General features: G+C 46.3%; 1 protein-coding gene across 2 annotated transcripts in view; it reads left to right on the forward strand.

Annotated features, from left to right (window-relative positions):
- Window positions 1–21,200, forward strand: part of CSMD1 (CUB and Sushi multiple domains 1) — a 1,871,666-nt gene that overhangs the window by 1,778,490 nt on the left and 71,976 nt on the right. For both annotated transcript variants that reach the window (XM_072763911.1, XM_072763912.1), the window contains exons 51-52: window positions 10,574–10,768; window positions 17,928–18,101. In XM_072763911.1, coding sequence (XP_072620012.1) covers window positions 10,574–10,768; window positions 17,928–18,101 — 369 coding nt within the window. The remainder of the gene's footprint in view (window positions 1–10,573; window positions 10,769–17,927; window positions 18,102–21,200) is intronic.

Below are 21,200 nucleotides of genomic sequence, written 5' to 3' on the forward strand. Positions count from 1 at the left end.
TCCTAATACGGTGGCCTTCTCTTTCAGTCGCAGGTGTTAGGATGCGAGTCAGTCATGGGCAGTTGACCGGGGACCTTCTAGGTGCAGACACCACGAGCGGGTCACGGGATCAAATGCTGTGGCTGTGGGTTTCGGGAAAGGGAACACGAGTCAGAGTCACCACATGCTTTATGCGACAGAGAAAAACCAAGATTAAAAAAATAATAATAAAGGGGATCCCTGGGTGGCCCAGCAGTTTAGCACCTGCCTTCAGCCCAGGGCGTGATCCTGGGGTCCCGGGATGGAGTCCCATGTCGGACTCCTTGTGTGGAGCCTGCTTCTCCCTCTGCCTGTGTCTCTGCTTCTCACCCTATCTCTGTGTCTCTCATGAGTAAATAAATAAAAATCTTAAAAAAATAATAATAATAAATAAATTAAATAAAAAATAAATAAAAAATGAATGAATGAATAAATAAATAGATAGATAGATAGATAAATAAAATAAAAAAGAAAAACCAAGATCATATGTAAATAAATTACCTGGTGACTTGGCGGGCTAGCTACGTACACATCAATGGATACGTATGTACAGACACGCATCTACATGCAACACACACACATCTATGTACTCAACACACATGTGTGTGTGTACATGTCTGCATTGCAGGCCCATGTTCATGTCACACACACATAAATACGTGGATACGGTGTGTCCCTGTGTGTGTCCACGTTTATATTTGTGTGATGAACATGTGTGCTGGTAAATATGAAAGAATATTGTACATAAAACGTTTGGAGGGATATATATTTATCCACTCAGTCCCTTAGAAAGTGGCCTAAAAATCGCTTATGCTGTTGTCTTTATGGGTTACCCCATGTGCAGGGTAGAATGCACGTCATCCTTACATTCAGCACCTTCAGGAACGTGGTTTCATCCTAAACCGTGTCCCCAAACTGCTGTGTTAGGAGATTGGTCCTATGTCTGGCATCACAGAGGTCCCCCCCCCCCACCCTGCCCCAGGCCAGACACTGGCATAAGCATTTGACATGCTTTTGGGCTCTGAGTCCTTTCACGGACCTTAGAGGCACTACTCTTATTCCCATGATGCAGATGGGGACCGGGGACTCTGAGAACTGGGAACCCCCCTCCAGGTTGCACGGTTGGTCCAGGGCAGAGTCGGGACTGAAGCCCTGGGTCTGGCCCTGGCCCATCCAGCGCGACTCTGCGTTGACAGGGGACCTCCGTGGCGGAGTCAGCAGAGCCAAGGAAGGCAAGTCCTGTCCCACTTGATCCAAACACATAATCATCATGTGCGTACATATTTTTTAAACATGCATATTAAAGCTAAAAGAAAAAAAAAGAGGTACGTGCAGGATCCTAGGTGTAGGTCTATCCCTGCCCCCAAGTCAGTGTCGGGTCCCAGATCTGGAGAGCCAGGCCAGACGGACGGTTCGGAGCCACCGCGGGCAGCAGGAGCTGGACCCACGATCTTCCCCAGATCTGCTGCAGCCCCAGGGAAGGGCCGGGGCGGGTGCGAGTCCCCCGACGCCAGGTCCTGATACCTTAGGGGAGCCCGTGCACAGTTGGGGAACGCCCGCTACAAGCTCGGCCGGTTTCTGCTCCTTGAGGTCGGGGTGCCCAGGTTTGCAGGATGGGTTTGTGCTCCCTGAGCCGGGGAGGCCTGGTGGCCAGCCTGTGGAAGCTCTTCCCGGTGCCGCCACACAGTGCCCAGCCCCAGCCACCGTCCGCGCTCCTGGGGTGTGGTGTTTGCAGCCTGCACTCAAGGGTCAGACAAATGTTGTTCTTTAAAATGTCATTTTGGGATCTTGCTGCTCTGTTGGAGTTCAGACGTCACTGCTGATCAGACTCAGTCCTTTACTGCGGGACACACTGTGTTTGACCCCGTGATGTTCCTGCTTCTGTTATTTCATTTGCAGAGACTGGACGTGGCCTTGTCCGGCTTTGTGAGGTTGAACGGGAGTGGCGAACAGGTCCCCCTTGGCTCCCGGGTGTGAGTGTGAGAAAGAAGGCTGGCATTTAAGTGCTGGGCGGTACATCTGGGTCTGGTCTCACGTGGGTCGCTCCTAAGAATCAGGAGATGTTACACTCAATCGCTTCATCTCTAAGGGGCGTAACCTGTGCAGGGGCAGGCGCGTTTGTCCGTCTGGCTCATGGCTGTGTCCGTAAGCTCCCGCGGAGTGAACATCAGGGTCCCTGCCAAACACATAAGGGAACCATTTTTTTAAATTGTTTTTTGCGAAGTTGCTGCCATGTGACCAGAATGACTCGTGAACAGGAGACGTTTTCACCCCCTCAGGCGGGACGGTTGAGGCTTTTCAGGCCAAATGCACTTCCTGACACGCAAAGCAATCCTCCACACTGGAACTGTGCACGGTGTCGTCCGACAGATCTGAGGGATGGGTGCGTTCAACATGACGCGTTAGAGATCATTCTGAATATTCCGTACAGAACTAATAATCACCCTGTCCCGTTCCATCGGATGATGAAGTTCATTAACGTTACCAAATAGGAGTATCGACATTTTACCTTCCATATAATGATTGCAAACCCAAAGTTATGGGAAGATGGGAACATGAACACGTGTTTCTATCTCTACGAGTTCTCGAAATACCTCCGCCCACAAAACGATGTGATGCTGGTTGCTTGAAATGTCACAGTTTGTGCACCGCCCAAAAAGAACGCTCCTGCACATGCGTTACCCACACTGAAGTCTTCGAAGAAGAAAATAACCTGGTGCCACATATGGTGTTATGCATTGAATTGTTAAGAATTTAGAAACGATTTAGGGGTTGCTCTAAGGAGGAAGTCTGCAGGTTCTATGGTTTCCAGTTTGGCCCCTTCGCGAGCTCGGCCATGATGCACCAGGTGACCCTTTCGTGTGGAGTCCTAGCATGCGGAACGCAGCTAAGCAGAACTCGTTTATTCTGTGCTGACGTCACCATCGTGCCAACCGGAGTCAGAGGACGCAGCTGATGCTTCCGTCGACGCTGAACCTAGAGCTGTGCCTTCTCAGGCACCAGCATCCAGGGCGCCTCCCTCCCCCTTCTCCAGCAATGCACAGCTGACTTTCTGGAAGCATCCATGGCTCCCCGCTCTTTTGTTGGCTCCCTTTAGATCTGTGCCAGCCTGTATCCAAAGTATTAAAGATTGAGGCTCTGACCAATAAGGCAGACGTCCCCACCCATTCGTACAGCGTTTCCTATTAGGCTTTACCGCAGCTGAACAGCCCCTGACTCAGATGCCAACCCAGACTGTACAGTCTACTTCGTAAGAGAGCATACGGGCTCCTGTCCTGCTCTCATGGCATTACTGATACTTTATGTGCAGTAATTTTAGGATTTGGGGTCCCACTCATCATAACCTACAAATTACCCAGGAGGCGTTGTTAGATTCTTATTTGAAACAATGCAAGGAGGCAATTCTCAGTAGGGAAAATGGGAGAGACTACTTAACCAAATGCATAAAACGCTTTTAAGCAAATGATGGTCTTTCCATAAAAAACTCTTAAGGATGTTCCCCATGATAGGAGCTGACTAGGTGCTGGCTCCTTGCTGGATACGAGTGCCTACTGAGGCCATGAGTCTAGAAAGCGGGACTGATAAAACATACAAATAAAAGCAAGATGCGTAGCCACAACCAGAAACTCTGAGGGGTATTTAGAAGCAACTGAAAAGCCAACTTTTAAAGAGAGATCCATCGGTGACGTCACCGCTGTGGATTCCCTTGTTGAAAGTGCGGTAAATGAAACAGCGAAGCAGCAAAATTTTGCGTTGTGCATCTGCACTTAGATGAGCCGTGCCGCTTTCCTCGGGTCTAGGGGTCGGTTTAGACTCATTTGCTGTAATTAAAAGGGAAACCATTTAGGTGATCAAAGAAAAGTAGCTCCACTAGGGAACTGAGATTATAGAATTACAGCACAAGGCCATTCTGAACAGCAGTTGCCAGGATCACTATGCGGGTGAGGTTGACTCAATATTGCTCCTGTTTTCTCACCGAGATCAGATCTCATGGCAGGTGTTTAGCTCTAAGCTATGGGCAGAGCTGGGATATTAGTTGTTGACGCAGCCACAGTTAGGCATGTAAATGCTCTAGGGTCCAAGTCTACTAAGGGATATTTATTAAAACTAACATAGCAGCAAAATCCTAAGAACACTGGGCAGAAAGATGTCTGATCTCAAGAGGCTTTTGTAAAGTTCATAATTGAAAGAGGCCGTAGTCACCAGAAGAAGAAATGTGGCAATTTCAGGACCAGACTGTGAGAACGTTCTGAGGGTTTGGATTCCATCGGGAATCCTGGGGAGGGGGCAGGTAGGAGCTTTGAAGCGTCCAGACCTTTCTTGTGTGTGTGATGGTGAAAAGCTGATTGCTCTCAGGCGACCCATAAATCACCTGCTAGAAAGTTTGCTTTTACAACTCTGTGTTTTCACGCTTTGCTAAATCGCTATTCTCACCCTACACAACTCACACACTAAGCATTTGGTTAAAACAAAAATCCCAAACCGACTCATTTCCGTAAGGATCCCGTGCTCCCGCCCAGTCCCCGGGACGGGCTTGCTCGCAGAGCCCTGCAAGGAGGCCTTCACCTCGCCCCCCCGGGAGGCGCTTCCTCCCCAACACCTCGTGCTCCTGCTCATCCTGCCAAAGCTGCGGGTTCTTCAGCTTCTGAGGCGCCACAACGGACACCAGCTGCCCCCTCCCCTGTCCAGTGAGGACGGGTGCTCAACGGCTCGCCGAAACCACGCTCACCTTGCTGTAGGAAGGACACTTGCAGGCTCATCTTACTCCAATGGCATCTAATTGTGACTTTACAGAGTAATTAAATGTGCTTGAACCCAGCCTGGTAATGAGAAGCCCTGACCCGCATTGGATAGGAGGGGGGACATCTGTGGTTAGAAGAGAGATGGCCATTGCGTCCCTGCTTGGCGGGGCTGGGTGGCCTCTCCCAGCAGATGCATGGTCAGGGTCTGTAATTTATGGGGGTGGGAGGCCAAGGGGCTTCATTTGTAGGGGAATACAGTTGCCGTCTGCGAATCCCAAACAAAGCAACTGCTGGCCTTCCTGCTTTGCCACTGGCTGGATGCGTCTGCGATGCATCTGACTCATTCGTGGTGAGCGTGAAAGCTGCTGTTTCTCCAGTAAAATGCGAAGTACTTTGTGTTGTCACTGACATGTCCGCAGGATAGAGAAAATGCGTCTGTGTGCGAGTGCGTGTGCGCTCAGGGGGGCCCCGAGTAGCTGCACTTCCCCCTGAGCCGATTTGAGAAGCATCATTTCGGGGTTCTTACGTGTCAAGCGCATCACTTAATGCTCCGAACTCTGTTAGATACCGGGGACGGCCCGGGACGCCAGTTCTCTTGAATTTGTCGAGATACAAGAAGCTGGTTCCATGGGAATTGTTTTACTTAACGTGTGATAGAAGAGGATCTGTATTTTTGTTTTTTTTAAGGAAAGAATACAGAGTAACCTGGAGGACTGTGTACTTCCTACCAAACCAGCTACACCTACTTTTTTTTTTTAAATTTATCTTTTGAAAATACTTAATTTTGCTAAATTTGACCCAGCAACTTACTCACTTGTGATTGTCATAAACGCTGATTTATGACATTTACGTAAGCAGAAGGCTTTCTTTTGCGATGTGTTTCCAGATGAAGTAACGTTTAAAGACATTTCTTTAAAAACCGTGTCATTATTGATACAACACGCCCGCGTCACTTGCTTCAGTCCCTTGTTGAATAAACACAACTTTCTTTCGTTGTTTCTAGAGGTGGAGGAAACGACAGGGTCAGAGGAATAACACGTGGGACATGGGTGAGGGCTATGGCCTGGTCTGGGTGAGCTTGTCCACAAACAGCCCCCATGGTGACCCCGGCTCCCCTCTGGCCGCGCTGCTGGGAGGACCCACAAAAGCGACACTACAACTCGTCGCTTCCTAAAACCCAATAATGCATAACAAAGAAGGGCTCATCTCTGTGCATCCCGAATGGATCATGAATGTCTATTAAAACGTCCAGCACAGCGCACCGCCAGTGAGATGCCGCTTTCTTCCTTTAAAATGATTTTTTAAAAATATTTACTCTTTGATTTAATCAATATATCATTAACAAAATGACAACAAAATGTTGCTGCTGTTACATATGATAGGACTAGTTATAAAGAACGTCTACACCTAAAATCACTTTAGGACGTGTTTCTCGGGCATCGTGGGATGGAGAGTCCAAGGCAACACGGGATGAAATAAATTTGCGGGTAGCCACGGATTTTGTGAACAAGAATACTGGGAGTTGCTGCCCTTTTTATTGTCTCGGGTCAGAGGAAACGTGACTTTTTTACATACGGTATAACCATTTGAACCATCATTTCCTGGTCATATACTGTCAGGTGAGGACTTTTAGGTGTTTAAGGAAAAAGTGCAAGGAGAGGAACACTAACGAATTTTTAGGCCCTTTAAGGGCCGGTGATCCGAGATTTCCCGTGGAATGAAGGGCTTGCTCGTGGTGCGGGGCGGGATGTGCAGGTGCGGGGGAGGGACGCGCAGGTGCGGGGGGCGGGGGGGACGCGCAGGTGCGGGAGGAGGCGGCACAGCCTGGGCCAGCGGTCTGTCCCCGTGCAGACCTCGGGGTCTGACCCGGGCAGCCGGACTGCGCACCCCACCAAACGCCAGAGGAGGTGAGTGGTGCTTGGGGCCTGCGGGGTGTCCTGTGTCCAGTCCAGTCCCATTTCCTCCCACGCAGCCCCCGCATCTCCGCCCCCTCCCCCATCCCCGCACCCCCCCACAACCCAGCCACAGCACCCACGGCCCCGCATCCACACCCTAGCATCCCCGGACCCCACCCCCGCATCTCGGGTCTCGGGGGCCGCTGGTGGGTCTGCGGGCGCCCGGGCACCTCAGGCAGGGCGACCACCGGGCCTGGTCCCCGCCGCCGGACCGCTCGCTCCGCCCGCCTCGGCCCCGGGACACAGGGACCCCGTCAGGCCCGCGGTGGGGGCACCAAGGGCGGGAGGCACTTGCAGCGCTGGCCTCTTGCGGCCTCTGTTCGCCCCGCCGCGTGCTTCCGTCGCCCCCTCTGCTTGGGGGGCCGCCTGGGCTTGTTTTGCGGTTTTGGCCGCTGCACTTTCTGGCGCGGTGGCTCCCCGCGGGGGCGCACCTGTGCTTGCCCTTGGCACCTGGTGGCTCCCAGCGTAGTCGCACCTGTGTGTGCCCTCGGCACCTGGTGGCTCCCAGCGCGGTCGCACCTGTGCATGCCCTCGGCACCTGGTGGCTCCCAGCGGGCGCACCTGTGCGTGCCCTCCGTACCTGGTGGCTCCCAGCATGGTCACACCTGTGTGTGGCCTCCGCACCTGCTTAGGGCGGGTGCTGTGCTGCGGAACAGCACCCGAGAGGACCGTGTGCAACCAGGGACCTGTCACCCGCGGGGGGACCAGATCCCAGACAGTCAACCGGGGATCAGGCCACCCCGAAGCTCACCACGTGGCAGTTTCGTGAAGAAGGAGGTGACCATCCAGAACTCGGAAACCACTGCTGCAGGTGGTGTCAGCTCCACGGAAAGGCCTGTCCCACCGAGGGGGCCCCGGGTGCCTCGCCGGTGGAGGGGAGCAGGTCACGGCCCCTCCATGGAGGACAGCCAGGCACACCCCCTAGGGAAATGGAACGAAGTTTACTTGAAACGGCGGTGGGATCGAAGCCATTACGGATTGCCCAGGTCCACAGTCCACCCGGATCCCCCGGTCCACAGTCCACCTGGATCCCCGGGTCCACAGTCCACCCGGATCCCCCGGTCCACAGTCCACCCGGATCCCCGGGCCCACAGTCCACCTGCATCCCCGGGCCCACAGTCCACCCGCATCCCCAGGTCCACGCACAGAAGCCTGTTCTGAATCGGCAGTCCTGCGGGGATCTGCAGGTGCTGCAGCCTGAGAAAATGTGGACTTGGATCATGGGGTGAACCCTGGAGAATTTCCCGATACATTTTGTTACTTTTTATCCAGTTGTGATGAACATACAGGCTCTAGTAGCTTCGGGTGTGCAAGCTCATCGCCCTAAGGCGCCTTAATGCCCTTGACCCGCCCGCCTCCCTCTGCTGACCACCCACTTGTTCTCTGTGCCTACGAACCTGTCCATCTGTTCATCTTTTTTCTCTGTTCATCTGTTTTGTGCCTTAAAGTGCACACATGAGCGAGATCATCTGGTGTTTGACTTTCTCCAGCCGCCTCATTTCGCTCCACATCGTGCCCTCTAGCTCCATCCGTGTCATCGCAAATGGCAAGATTTCATTCTTTCTGAGGGCTGATGATGTTTCAGTGTTAATGGGTACACGTGCGTGTGAGCGAGTGTGTGCACCCCCTGCGCCTTCTTCATTCGTCCAACGATGGATGGACGCTTGGGCTGCTTCCCTGGTCTTAGCTGGAGTAAATAATTCTGCGATAAACCTAGGCGTGGATGTCTCTTTTCAAATTAGGGTTTTTGTTTTCTTTGGGAAAATGCCCACTAGTGGAATTACCAGAGCAAACGGTGATCCTATTGTAATATCTTGAGGAAAACACACTCCGCAGTGTTTTCCACAGCGGCTGCCCCAGCTTGCACACCCACCAACAGTGTCCTCGCCAGCACTTGTTGCTTCCTGAGTTTTTGATTGTAGCCGTTCCCACAGGGCTCAGCTGGTATCTCCTTGTCGTGGTTTTGACTTGTATTCCCCTGACGACAAGCAGCGTGGAGCTGTTTTCCTGTCTGTGTTTTCCATCTGTAATCTTCTACGCAGAAGTGCCTATTCAGGTCATGTTTTAATTGGGTTATTTTGTGTTGAGGTATCTAAGTTCCTTGTATATTTTGGATATTAAGGCCTTATTGGATCCGTCATTTGCAAATATCTTCTCCCAATTCAGTAGGTTGCCTTTTTGTTCTGTTGATGGTTTCTGTTGCTGTGCAGAAGCTTTTTTACTTTGGTACAGTCCCAAAAGCTTAATTTTGCTTCTGCTTCCCTTGCCAGAGGAGACACACCTAGAGAAATGTTTCCACGGCTGATGTCAAAGAAATTATTGCTTGTGTTTTCTTCTAGGGTTTTTCTGGTTTTAGGTCTCACATATAGGACTTTTGAATATCTATTTTTGAATCCATATAAATTTTGGATAATCATTTTATTTTAAAATACTTAAAAGAAATAGATATCAGAATTACTTTTTTATTTTGTTTTTATTTTTTTAAAGATTTTATTTATTTATTCATGAGAGACACAGAGAGGAGAGAGAGAGGCAGAGACACAGGCAGAGGGAGAAACAGTCTCCCTGCGGGGAGCCTGATGCGAGACTCGATCGCAGGACCCCAGGATCATGCCCTGGGCTGAAGGCAGGCCCTTAACCACTGAGCCACCTGGGCGTCCCTCAGAATTACTTTTAAATTAGAGAATCCTTTTCACTTTTTAAACCTCATTTATATTATCATAATAATTCCAAAAGTCCTTTTCTTTCAGTTTATTTGCACATAGTGTTGGTAAATCACTGATAGAAGATTCAAAGTGTTTTTTGTAACCTTTGTATATGCCTAATTCAATTAAAATAAACTTGTATAGAATTTACTTCTTAATTTACTTTTAAATAAGTAAAATTATTTATTGATATCATTTTGGAAAAGCTGTGATTTCTCTAGCTAAACTTCCAGACTCAATAAATTAATCAATGGGGTCCATTCTGATGGTGGTTTACCGTGATGGATGTTCATACTTGAAGAAGAGGAGTTCTAACTTTGTAAAATTCATTTGAAATATTATTGTACCTTTCAGCAAATATGTGTGTGTGTGTGTGTGTGTGTGTACTCACATACATTAAATTTTGCTACTACTTTCAGCATATTTGCAGACCCCTTGAAGCCCTCTCCAGGAGGATGACCACCACCTTCACTAACGTCATCACTGTTGTTCATTTGTAGCTACTGCTCCTTATTAGGTAGTTACTGTAATTGTAGGCCTTCTCCTAAGAGCAGGAAGAGACTATGTCCCTTGAGATCTACTAAGCACGTGTCTAAACAGTATTAGCGCAGTCTGCATACAAAAGCTACGCGCCTATAAATCCTGGAACATACAGAGTATATTACATAGGTGTGTTTCAAAGGGAAGAAGTGAACGAAGGCAACTGGTTTTCTGGTCATTTGTGTCCAGGCTGGTTTTCTATGACTCAATTCTATGTCAAGTTTCTTGAGGGCTATTATATGTAGTATTTTTCTACGTGTTTGCTCATTTACTTGATGAAGAATTTCCATCCAAATGAACTGTGCAACTTTGTGTAGGTGATTTAGCTCTTTCCCATCACAACGTCACTGCAAGATTGCCTGTGGCCCTGAAGCGTGAGGCTACCAAATCCATTGTAGATGCGTGATCATCCCCCTGTGACCATGTGGGTAGTAGAGGAAAGTACCTACAATAACAGGTACTGGCTTCTGTTTTGCGCAGCAAGATCTGTTTCATATAAAAAGTTCTTACCATTGAAAGCCAAAATTAAAAAAAAAAGAAAGAGAGAGAGAAAGCCAACATGATCCAATCCCTTGAGAAAAAATTTATTGATGTAAATATGTTTCTTTTCTAGCGGTTACGTGTCCCAGCATTGAAGCTCAGCTCTCAGAGCATGTCACCTGGAGACTGGTTTCGGGATTGCTGAGTGAGTATGGAGCTCAGGTGGTGCTCAGCTGCAGTCCTGGTTATTACCTGGAGGGCCAGAGGCTCGTGCAGTGCCAAGCTAACGGGACTTGGAGCATCGGCGAAGAGAGGCCCAGGTGTCGAGGTGAGCGATGGGGGTCCTTCCTAGAGAACGTACCCGTGCTGAGTTATTGACATCACTGGCAACCACCTTTGAACCGTCCCTGTAAGTGGTTGGTCCTGTGGATTAATAATATAACCAAATGGCCTTTCTTGTCATTATAAAGATGAATATGGATTTTTATGCGACATGCTTAAAATATATGAGCATACTGGATTAAATGTCAAATATTGTCTTTTCCTTACTAATGATTGCATTTTGTACATTTTAAAATATTAGAATACTCAAATATTACAAATCAGCTCAAAAAAAACCCAGGCCTATGTTTAAAAAGATAACTCTTGTTCCATGCTCTGACTATTCAAACCTTCTAATTAGGATCTTGGGAAGCAGTATTTTTGCTGAAGATATTGTATGCTCAAATAATGACTGTTTTGAAAAGGGGGGTTATTATTCTCATAGGTACAAGAAGAGCAGTTAAGCCTTTGCATTGGTTTTATAATAAATATGAATAAATAGAAAAATGAAACAATATTAGTGTTGTTCAGAGCACTATTCGATTCTGGTATATTTAACACACACCCTTTAGTGGGTTGTTCCCAGGAAATTACCATGCACAAACACAAGTGGTTAGACCAGTGTCAAATGTATAAAGTACACAGCCTAGTGAGAATAAACCAGAAGAAAATCGGGAAAAGGACAAAAGAATTAATGCTTTGCTGTCTTTGATATAATCATTCTAATTCAGCTGTTAGAGGAACCAATGATCCCTGAGCACATACTGAGCTCTTCGCCATGAGCACGAAGGTAGATTACGAATTGTCCACGGACTTCAGGAGCTCGCTCACAGTCAAGGTGGAAGCACCCCGGGTCCCCAGGCCACCTTGCCCGGAGCCGGTTCTCCAGGGAAACTATCGGTGGTTCCCCTTGTCATGCTCACAGGTGTCCTGGTTTGAGTCGTTCTGTGGTCACTGGACTTTAGTGCATTTCCAGGCTGTCCCTCGCTGTCTGAGTTAGGAATCCCCTCCTTCCCACACCCACACCCACACCCACACCCATCGTCCTCAGAGGGATCTGCCCTGAAGCTCAGCCTTTGTGATTAAAGACACAGTCAGCAAGGTCGACAAGGAGAGTGGAGGAGAAAGATTGGGGAGCCTCGACCTGTTGCCCGTCTCACACTTCTCTGGCCAACGTCCTTTCTGTCAGTTTCCAGAATCAGAGTCTTAAAAATAGGCACACATTTACTTCTTGGCGGTGGGGAGCTCACGCAGGGCTTCTGCGGATGCAACAGCCTGGCGTGGTTTTTGCTCGTCTCGCTAGCTGTCTGGGGCACTGGGGTGGATCGTGTTGGGGATGGGGGGTATTTGCCACACCCCACCCTTTATACTAAGGGCTCAAATCTCCACTTCGGAAGAACTGGCTCTTCTAAGGAGACTCTCATATTTCAACCATCAGGCCTTCCTGATTGTGGAAGCAAACTCCGTAGCAGCAAGTTTCCGCCTTCCTTTGGGGGAAGAAGGCAAAGCTGGGGTTCTAGCATCCATAAATTGTATATTTGCTCCATCCTCCTGAAATTCTGGAAAGTTTGTCTCTCTGACTCTAATATTAGACTTCAATCTGGTGATTCCAATACTGAGATTGGTCCAGGAACAGCCAGAATTCCACATAGGTGGGGTGTGGTACACAGATGTATTTTGTAAATTGTCATCTGATCGTTGGTTGGCTTTGCTTAGCGTCAGTTGTTCTATCACACTCTGTTATTTGTCTCTTGAAAGTCATCATGGACATGGGGTCTATTCCAGAATCAGTGGGGTTTGTGAAATCATGGCTTGCTATTTGTGTGTGTGTTTATTCTGTTTATTTATTTTATTTATTTTTTTAAATCAATTTTGGCAGTTTACAACATCATGGTGTGGCCAGAGTGAGTCCCTTCTCCCTGGCTCCTTCATCTTGTCCTTTTGACATCTTTAAATCTGTCCCTGTTTTCTCATAAAGACAGGATATTTTATGCTCACTCTGAGTTTTTTTTTTCTTACCTAAACATGGAATCAACCATTCTCCAAGGATTACAGACCAGCATGTGTGCCCAGGGGTATGCATTATGTTGTTTGTGTTATCAATGAGCAGGGAAAGTTGATACCAAAGCTTATTATCACTTTTGTGACCAAATTGAACTTTTTTTTTGTTTTCTTCCCCAAAAAGACTTGATATTGATATTTCAATTAATTTCTATCTCTATTGATTTTTTGCAAGTTTTTCATTAACAAAAGAGCTTATCAAAGATATTCTTCTCTTTTCAGAAACATTGACATGTCACATGAGCTAGCACAATGCCTAACATTGTGTTCAGATTGTGGTGCGATCTAAAATCTTGGATGTCTTCATCGCCCATCCCCAGTCCTCTATTTGGTTTAAATGTTGCAGAAGTGATTTCAGAGAACAGAAGCCTAGAAAGCCCCTTGCCAATGTCATTCTGTAAAACTCTATGGGATGTATACCCCAGCCTCTTTGACAGTGAAGTTCTCAAGATCTTTCATCCCAGGCACCTCATAGTGCTGAACATTTTTGAGGACCTGCCTTCATTCTCTGTTGCTGTAGAACCAGTCATTGCAAACATAATGTGAACAACACAGATTTGTTATCTGGGGGCAGATGTTTGGTACTTTTTAACTGGATCCTCTGCTACAGGCTGAGATCAAGGTGTTGACTGGGCTGTGTCCTTATCTGGAGGCCCAAGTGGGAAGATGGGCCTCCCAGTGCTAGTTTGTTGATGGAAGTCCTGTCCATGCAATTGATGTCTGAGTCCTCCATTGTGGCTGATTGTAGACTGGGAAGTGCCCAGGAGCCATGCGTAGCTCTTTTCAATGGAGTCCCACCCCTCCAGGCCCTCCTGTGATTCAAATCTCTGGCTCCAGGAAGGTCTCAGTTCCCTTAAGGGCTCCTTCCCTGGGTCAGTCCCAACAGATAATCTCACTTTGGTTTGCTTGAAGGATACATTCATGACCTCATCATGGTTCTACCAGCACCAAAGGGAGTGGATTTGACATAAGGGGGGGCTAGACCCCAAAGACCTTTTCAAAATGTTTAACATAAATTCAAATCAAGAATTATTTTAATATATTTATACTAATTCGTTTAAATTTATATGGAGAAAGAACTTTATTTCTTTATTTAAAATAGCAATAAGATAATTACACCTTACATAATACCCTGCTTCTAGAAACAGTAATGACTTATTATTAACAAAAAATAAAGGGAAAAAATTTAGAGCCTTAAGACACATATAATATTTTTTGGGTTCTATAAAAAAATAAAAAAAAGGTATGTTTTTGTCATTATTGGTTATTGTTATAATACATTTTTATTTTATTTTATATTTAAAATCTGATTAAATTGCACTTATCTTCTATTTCCCTACCTTGCCAGCATACACTCAGAAAAACCCAAAAGGAATCCTAGAAGTAGAATACTTTACAATTAAATAGGTGCATGATAAGCCCCACAGTGCTCAAATGCTACTTAATTTCTCACTTTAATTTAAAATGACACACTGGTAAGCTTGATTTGCCATTCTGTGGTAGCTTTGTCAACTGTGTATTTAAGGAGTTCTCTCTTTAAATTGGGCCCGGATTAAATGGTGGAGTAGGCAGGTTGGTCTTTGACAACCTTCTGTTTCTGACTGGGGGTGCACCTGGATGATCAATATGCTCTCAAAATGAATTATTTGCTTTCCCTTTCCCCCTTCCATTAAAAATGTATTCATGCACACAGCACATGGGAATATTTGTCCATCACTCTGTTTTATCTGCTGTAAGAAACTGCAGAAAGAACATTCTCACCCCATCCCATATTGGAGTGGACCTTGACCATCATTCAGAACAACGTAGAGTTTTCTTCAGGATTTACTCACGAATAAAGGCCCAGTTGGCATTAAATAACTCTAGAGAGACACTCAGGACCCCAGGGGCAGTTGATCTCATGTTTGAATATTTTCACTTTGAGCAAGGCCTTCTTTTTGACCTATATCCCGGTTTCTTGGTTTCATTCCTCTGAGCCTGAGACAGTGATTCCAGACTGTGGTCTCCAAAACAGGTCTTCACATACCTACAAAGGATCATGTGTCCTTTGACTTTGTATCATGGTAACCATCCCGGCCCCATGCTTATGCACATCACATCATGAGTTTGCAGCTCATGTCCACCTGCACCTTCAGTAGACCCTTTCCACATAGAGTGTTTTTGAAAGTCCCTACTCTTGATCTTCTATTTATTTGCCACATGCACTAATAATATCCATATAATATCCAATTATATGGGTCCAATAATATCCAATTCAAATAGGAACACTGGTCTTACCGGTATGAGAAATGCTATGTCACAGTGCGATGTTTTTTTCCAAGTCAAGGATTTCAGCTTGAATGCACTGCTAGAAAGGAAGACAAGAGGAAGGAGGCTTCCCTGGGGAGAGACACATGGCTCGTGATCCCTGGTAGCAGTGAGAGCCGGGGGGGGGGGGCAGGCAGGGTGCCTCCAGCCGAGCATCCTCTGTGTGACAGCGCAGAGGAGACACTTGAGACCGTGTGTGTGAATATGTTTTTAATGGAAAGGAAAAGGGCAAACAATTCATTTCGAAAACTTGAAGGGAGAAAAGAACAGGGAAATGAGGCTTTACCTTGGATGTTTGATGTTTGACAAAGTGTGTGTGCATGTTTGTGTGCGTGAGTGTGTTGGGAATTCTCCCTTTCAATCAGAGTAGCTTTTCCATATTAGAGCTGCTATCCTCGTTACTGTATCGGGTTTCCTGCCAACTGAAACTCCACCATCCGAGGCTCCTGTATCCAGCTGCTGAAGAGCTAAGAGTTTGCTCTATTAGTTCTTCTTTACAGTCTAGTGAACCTTCGTGGAGGACAGACATAAAACATTTTCACTCCCGGGATATGTTAGCAGAGGCTGAAAGAATGGGACAGAGGCAAAGCAGCCCGAGCCCTCCGCTAGTCTTCCACTGACGGTGTGTTAAGACCTCTAAGGAGAGGTGCTCAGGCCTCCTTGCTGAGGTTAACACATTTCTGACCAGTGCGGAAGTTTCAAACCATGGTCCCATGATCCTAAACAGCTATGCGTGGATCTCAAATACCATAACTCAAGGCGAAGTTCACGGTATGTTTGGCAAAAGCCCAATGAAAAGTTTGTAATAAATTGTAAAAAATATATATATATATATATAATTCTTTTGGAATTCATTAACATTTAGTACAGTAAACATGTTAGCAATATTACTAAATGCATGGGATATAACCGTATTAGAGGTTAGGGACCCCAGAAGCTAGTAAGTCAACAACGGTAACGTTCTGATCACGACCTATGCCAGAGCTGAACTGTCTGAGTTCTGGTGAGCCGCGCACCCCCCGCCCCACCCCCAGACACACACCACTTGGCCGTGTCTGTCTGTTTGAAATTGAACCACAGTTATGAACCTCAGAGGTAAGATCAGCCCAGTTCAAAAGGTCGATCTAAATGGCACACCCATGAACTTTGTCTTCACTCAAGTTATCAGTAAAGGTGTTCACACTGATTCAGCTCAGAGTAGTGATACAGGGGCGCTTGGTGCTTGTCTCACGGAGCTGAAGAACGAATCCCATGGACACAGGAGCATGAGTAAAGGGACAGGGCCGACAGGGCTGCCACTGAGGGCCTTTTATTGGGAACCTAACCAGGGAACCCAAGGCCCTGAAATGTCTTTGTGCTGTATCAAGTGATTGTCATATGGCTGTTCGGGGGTCTGGTGAACCTTCAGGATTGTCTGGTAACCGTCAGAGGAAGACACTCCCTAATACCTCAGAGCTAGGAAGCCTAGTTTACTTTCTTCTCTGTTTTTATTGTCTTACCTCTGTTTCCTTGGGATGGGTAGGAGCCTGACTCTGGACCATTTGGTGTCCTTGGGATTCATGGGAGCCTGACTCTGAACCTTTCCCTTATCTTTCCCTGCCTAGCCCCAGCTATCCCTAATTCATTCCTACACCAGGAGGTCCCAGATCTACCTAGCACTAGTAAACCCTGACTGAGCCCTGATCCCCTGCAAGTCATTGTGTGACTATTTGCATGTGTCCTCTCTTTGAATCCAGTGCATAACTCTGTGTGGCAGGTGCCATTATCAGTTCTTAGAGAGGAACTAATGATAGGCTAGAGCCTTGGAGGAGGTAAAGGTACAGATAGGGTTGAACCTGAGTAGCCTACAGCCAGAATCCGAGTTCTTAATCACTGTTTTACTGCCTCTGATCAGTTTACTATTCCTAGAAACTCCATAATTTTTAGCTACTTACCACCTTTGCCCTGAGCCCCTTGTGCATGATAGCACACTTAGTGTGGCAAGAACTCCTTCACCGTCTTCTTAGAATAGCCTTCAAACACGTAAGTCTCTGCAAAGCAGTCGGCCATGATGACTTTACAGTTTCTTCTTCTTTCTTTCTGAGATTCCATAGACTTTCTGTGCTCAAACATTTCTGGGTTTGGAGAGCAGGGAGTTGAGTGTTGCAATAATGAGTAGCAATAATGAATGCAATCAACGACTATATCTCCCCAACTAGAGTCAAGTTGTGGTTGAAAGTGGACTCTGTTAATGATCATGCTGGGAAAACAGGTGTATGCAGGGGACATGCAGTTTCCCCAGCTGCAACCACTGAAGGCCTGGATTTTCTATTTTTTTTATTTTCAGAAAGGCTCCACATGTCCCACATAGTCAGCATTTATATGGAGTGTGGGATCCCAGGGAAGCATGTAGGTCATTGAAAGCAACAATGAACTCAGGCCTTCCATTGAAGGCATCCTCCTCAGTTTTGTGTGGCAGCTAATTGACTCACAGAAGACCACTCCTATTCCTTAATTCCTCCTGGCCACACCCGTGTCCGATGATGGCCATGTGATTCTCATGGTTGATGCACACAGGCGCGTGGGCAGGCAGCCCGTGCCTTTGACAAGCCTGCTTGTATGATTATGTCTACACACCACATGGTTTTGGAATCTGCTCTGCATGCTCACATTCTCAAGTGTAGGTGAAGGAAAATTAAGCTTCCTGTGTGGTTGACCTACCTAACCCTAAGCAGACCTCTGCCCCTAATAAACATCAAGACTGCAGATTTTGTCATTTTTAAGCAAAAGAATAATCTGCACTTTTTGTTTCCTTCCAGTGATCTCATGCGGAAGCCTCTCCTTTCCCCCAAATGGTAACAAGATTGGCACACTGACGGTTTACGGAGCCACGGCCATATTTACGTGCAACACGGGCTACACCCTTGTGGGGTCTCACGTCAGAGAGTGCTTGGCAAACGGACTCTGGAGTGGCACGGAAACTCGATGTCTGGGTAAATTCATCTATCATCTGGCATTTATTTCATTCATGTGAGCCCTAAAAATACAGTCCAGTTGGGCAAAGTGTAACACTTTTTGTTATAAATGCTCCTGCAGAGCTACTAAATCCTACCTCGGGTCCACTTCACACTAGGACTTCTTCCATAAGTATCTGAAGGGATTATTTTTTTAATCTGACCAATAAATGAAAGTCACATACCGCCTTTAGTGACTTAACTATTTTACAGAGTGCTGAGGCTATCACTGCACTTAATGCATCATGATTCTAGAACACACACACACACACAAATGATATTCAGATATATTACAGACTTTATCTTTTACAACTTTTTAAATTGCGTCAGTAAGTGGAAGAGAATAAGATCTATCAACATAAGTACAATGAGTTACTTCAATGGAATGTGTGTACAGTGATTTGTTCTTCCCTTGCACCCAAGGCGTAAATTTTCTGCATGATATTTTTTAAGAATTGAATTGAAAAATTTTTTTCATTGAGAAAAATCTTGTGAATAGACATGAGGAAGCTGTTGGATGGGCAGCGTAAGGTATCTTGATTCATAATGCTCCTGTAGATCTCCGAGTAATTTGAAAAACATGTCAAGTGCCTTGCATCCTTTGACCTCTTTCTGGGATCTCAATAATTTTGTAATCACTCGAAAGCCATAGAACCTGGAAAGTTTAAGCCTCTGACTCTCTGTCAGCTGGAAATCACTTCAGGAATGAAGCCAGGACCAGTAAATTTTTAATAGTAAAAATCTATTCTTATTACTTGAGATAATTTGAAAAAATACTTAGGAGAACGGGGTGGGGGGGTGGAAACAGAGAAAATGAAACTAAAGTAGTAATTCTGGAGAAAATCAATGGCCAAAAAGTGTTGCTCCCTCTTATCCATGGAATGGCACCTGCTTTCTTGAAATCACTGTCATCCGGACGTGAAAGCCGCTCACGTACTACATGTGTGTCTACACGCATTCTTGGTGAGCCTGGTCAGTACAGGTTTCCATAGACTGCAGAACTTCCTCGGACTATGTGTGGGCTTTGCGTTGAGGGTGAGACTGTCTGTGCTTTCCCAAACTTTCTTATGAGATGTCTGGTTAAAGGGGACCACTCTTCTGAAGGCAGCGCTGCTTTGGGGTAGGTCTTCTCTGTTCATGTCAGTAAACACTACAGAGGGGAACCAGGTGATCTAAGAAACTTGCGTCTCTGCTATGCTCGTGATGATGGAAAGCAATGACAACCTACATTTGATTAGGTTTGTGCTGCTGAGTAGTCTCTTTAGGTAGGAGAGTTATTGTGGCCTCAGGGGGTTTGAGTGGCACGTCCAATTTCTATAGCTACTCTATCATGGGGTCTGCTGGGGTCTTACTGATCCCAAGTAAGCCTTCACCTTTTCTGTGGTGTCTTCTGACTAAAAGTAGGACTTTGAAGTAGAAACGTTGAGCAAGAGACACCTGGGTGGTTCAGTGGTTAAGCACCTGCCTTTGGCCCAGAGTGTGATCCTGGAGACCCAAGGTCAAGTCCTGCATTGGGCTCCATGTATGGAGCCTGCTTCTCCCTCTGTCTATGTCTCTGCCTCTCTCTGTGTCTCTCATTAATAAATAAATAAATTATTTTAAAAAGGGAGGGAGAGAGACAGAGAGAGAGAGAGAGAGAAAGAAACATTGAGTAACATGTTGCTTGGATGGCTGGGCCAACGTGCCCAGAAGTATGGCTTCAGTGTGATGCAGTATGTCTTAGAGGCTTTGGGGAAGGGGAGTGTTCAGAAGGAGTTTAAATTGAAAATAAAGAGGAAGAAACGTGTCTGGACAATAATGCATAAAGCATTACTATTGCAGAACCTGGATCTAAAATATAAAGAATAATAACATTGGAAGAGGCAGAGGATATGAAAGAAAAACTATTAAAAAAGAATTAGACGTGACACATAGCCACATATGTTTATAAACCAATGAGTAAAGAATGGGTAATAAATTTAGCATAAAGATTTCAGAAGTCAGTAGATACAGTTTCACAGCGACCACTGAGACGTGAAAGTTTAATTCCTAATACAGGCGTACCTTGGGGAGATTGTGGATTTGGTTCTAAAACACAATAAAGCAAATGTTGCCATAAAGTGAGTCCAATGACTTTTTTGGTTTCCCAGTGCATATAAAAGTCATGTTTACACGATAATGTGGTCTATTAATGTGCAGTAGCATTGTCTGAGAGATGTGTATGTCTTAAGTCAAAAGGAGTTTATTGCCCAAAGCTGCTAACCACCACCTGAGCTTTCAGTGAGTTGTAATCTTTTTGTTCGTGGAGGGTCTTGCTTCAGGTTTCACGGCTGCCAGCTGATCAGGGTGGTGAGTGCTTGCGTTGGGGAGGCTGTGGCAATCTCTAAAAATAAGACGACACTGACCTTTGCTGCACTGATTGACTCTTCTTCCACAGTGTCTCTGTGGTATGCAAGGCTGTTTGATGGCGTTTTATTCCCAGTAGAACTTCCAAAGTGGAGTCAATCCTCCCAAGCCCCGGGGCTGCTTTATCAACTAAGTTTATGTGATGTTTTAAATCCTTTGTTGTCATTCCAACAATCTTCGCAGCATCCTCTGCAGGAGTGGATCACATCTCAGGAAGCCACTTGCTTCGCTCATCCCTAAGAAGCAGCTCCTTATCTATAAGTTCAAGTTTGATCGTGAGAGCACAGCAAGGCAATCTCATCTTCAGGATCCACTTCTAATTCTCATTCTCTGGCTCCTTCGACCCCATGGGCAGTGACTTCCTCCAGGAAATCTTGGACCCCCAGAGTCCTCCATGAGGGCTGGAATCTGTTTCTTCCAAACTTCAGTTTCTGTTGATATTTAGACCCCTTTCCTATGAATCGTGGGTGTTCTTAATGGCATCTAGAATGGCAAGTCCTTTCTGGAAGGTTTTCAGTTTACTTTGCCCAGATCCATGAGAGGAGTCATCATCTGTGGCAGCTGTAGCCTTATGAAATGCATTTCTTTAGTCATAAGACTTGAAAGTTGAGATGATTCCTTGATCCACGGGCTGCACGATGGATGCTGCATTAGCAGACATGAAAACCACGTTAATCTCAGTGTCCGTCTCCC

Source organism: Vulpes vulpes, chromosome 7 (assembly GCF_048418805.1).
Source record: "Vulpes vulpes isolate BD-2025 chromosome 7, VulVul3, whole genome shotgun sequence".
NCBI classification, from domain to species: Eukaryota; Metazoa; Chordata; class Mammalia; order Carnivora; family Canidae; genus Vulpes; species Vulpes vulpes.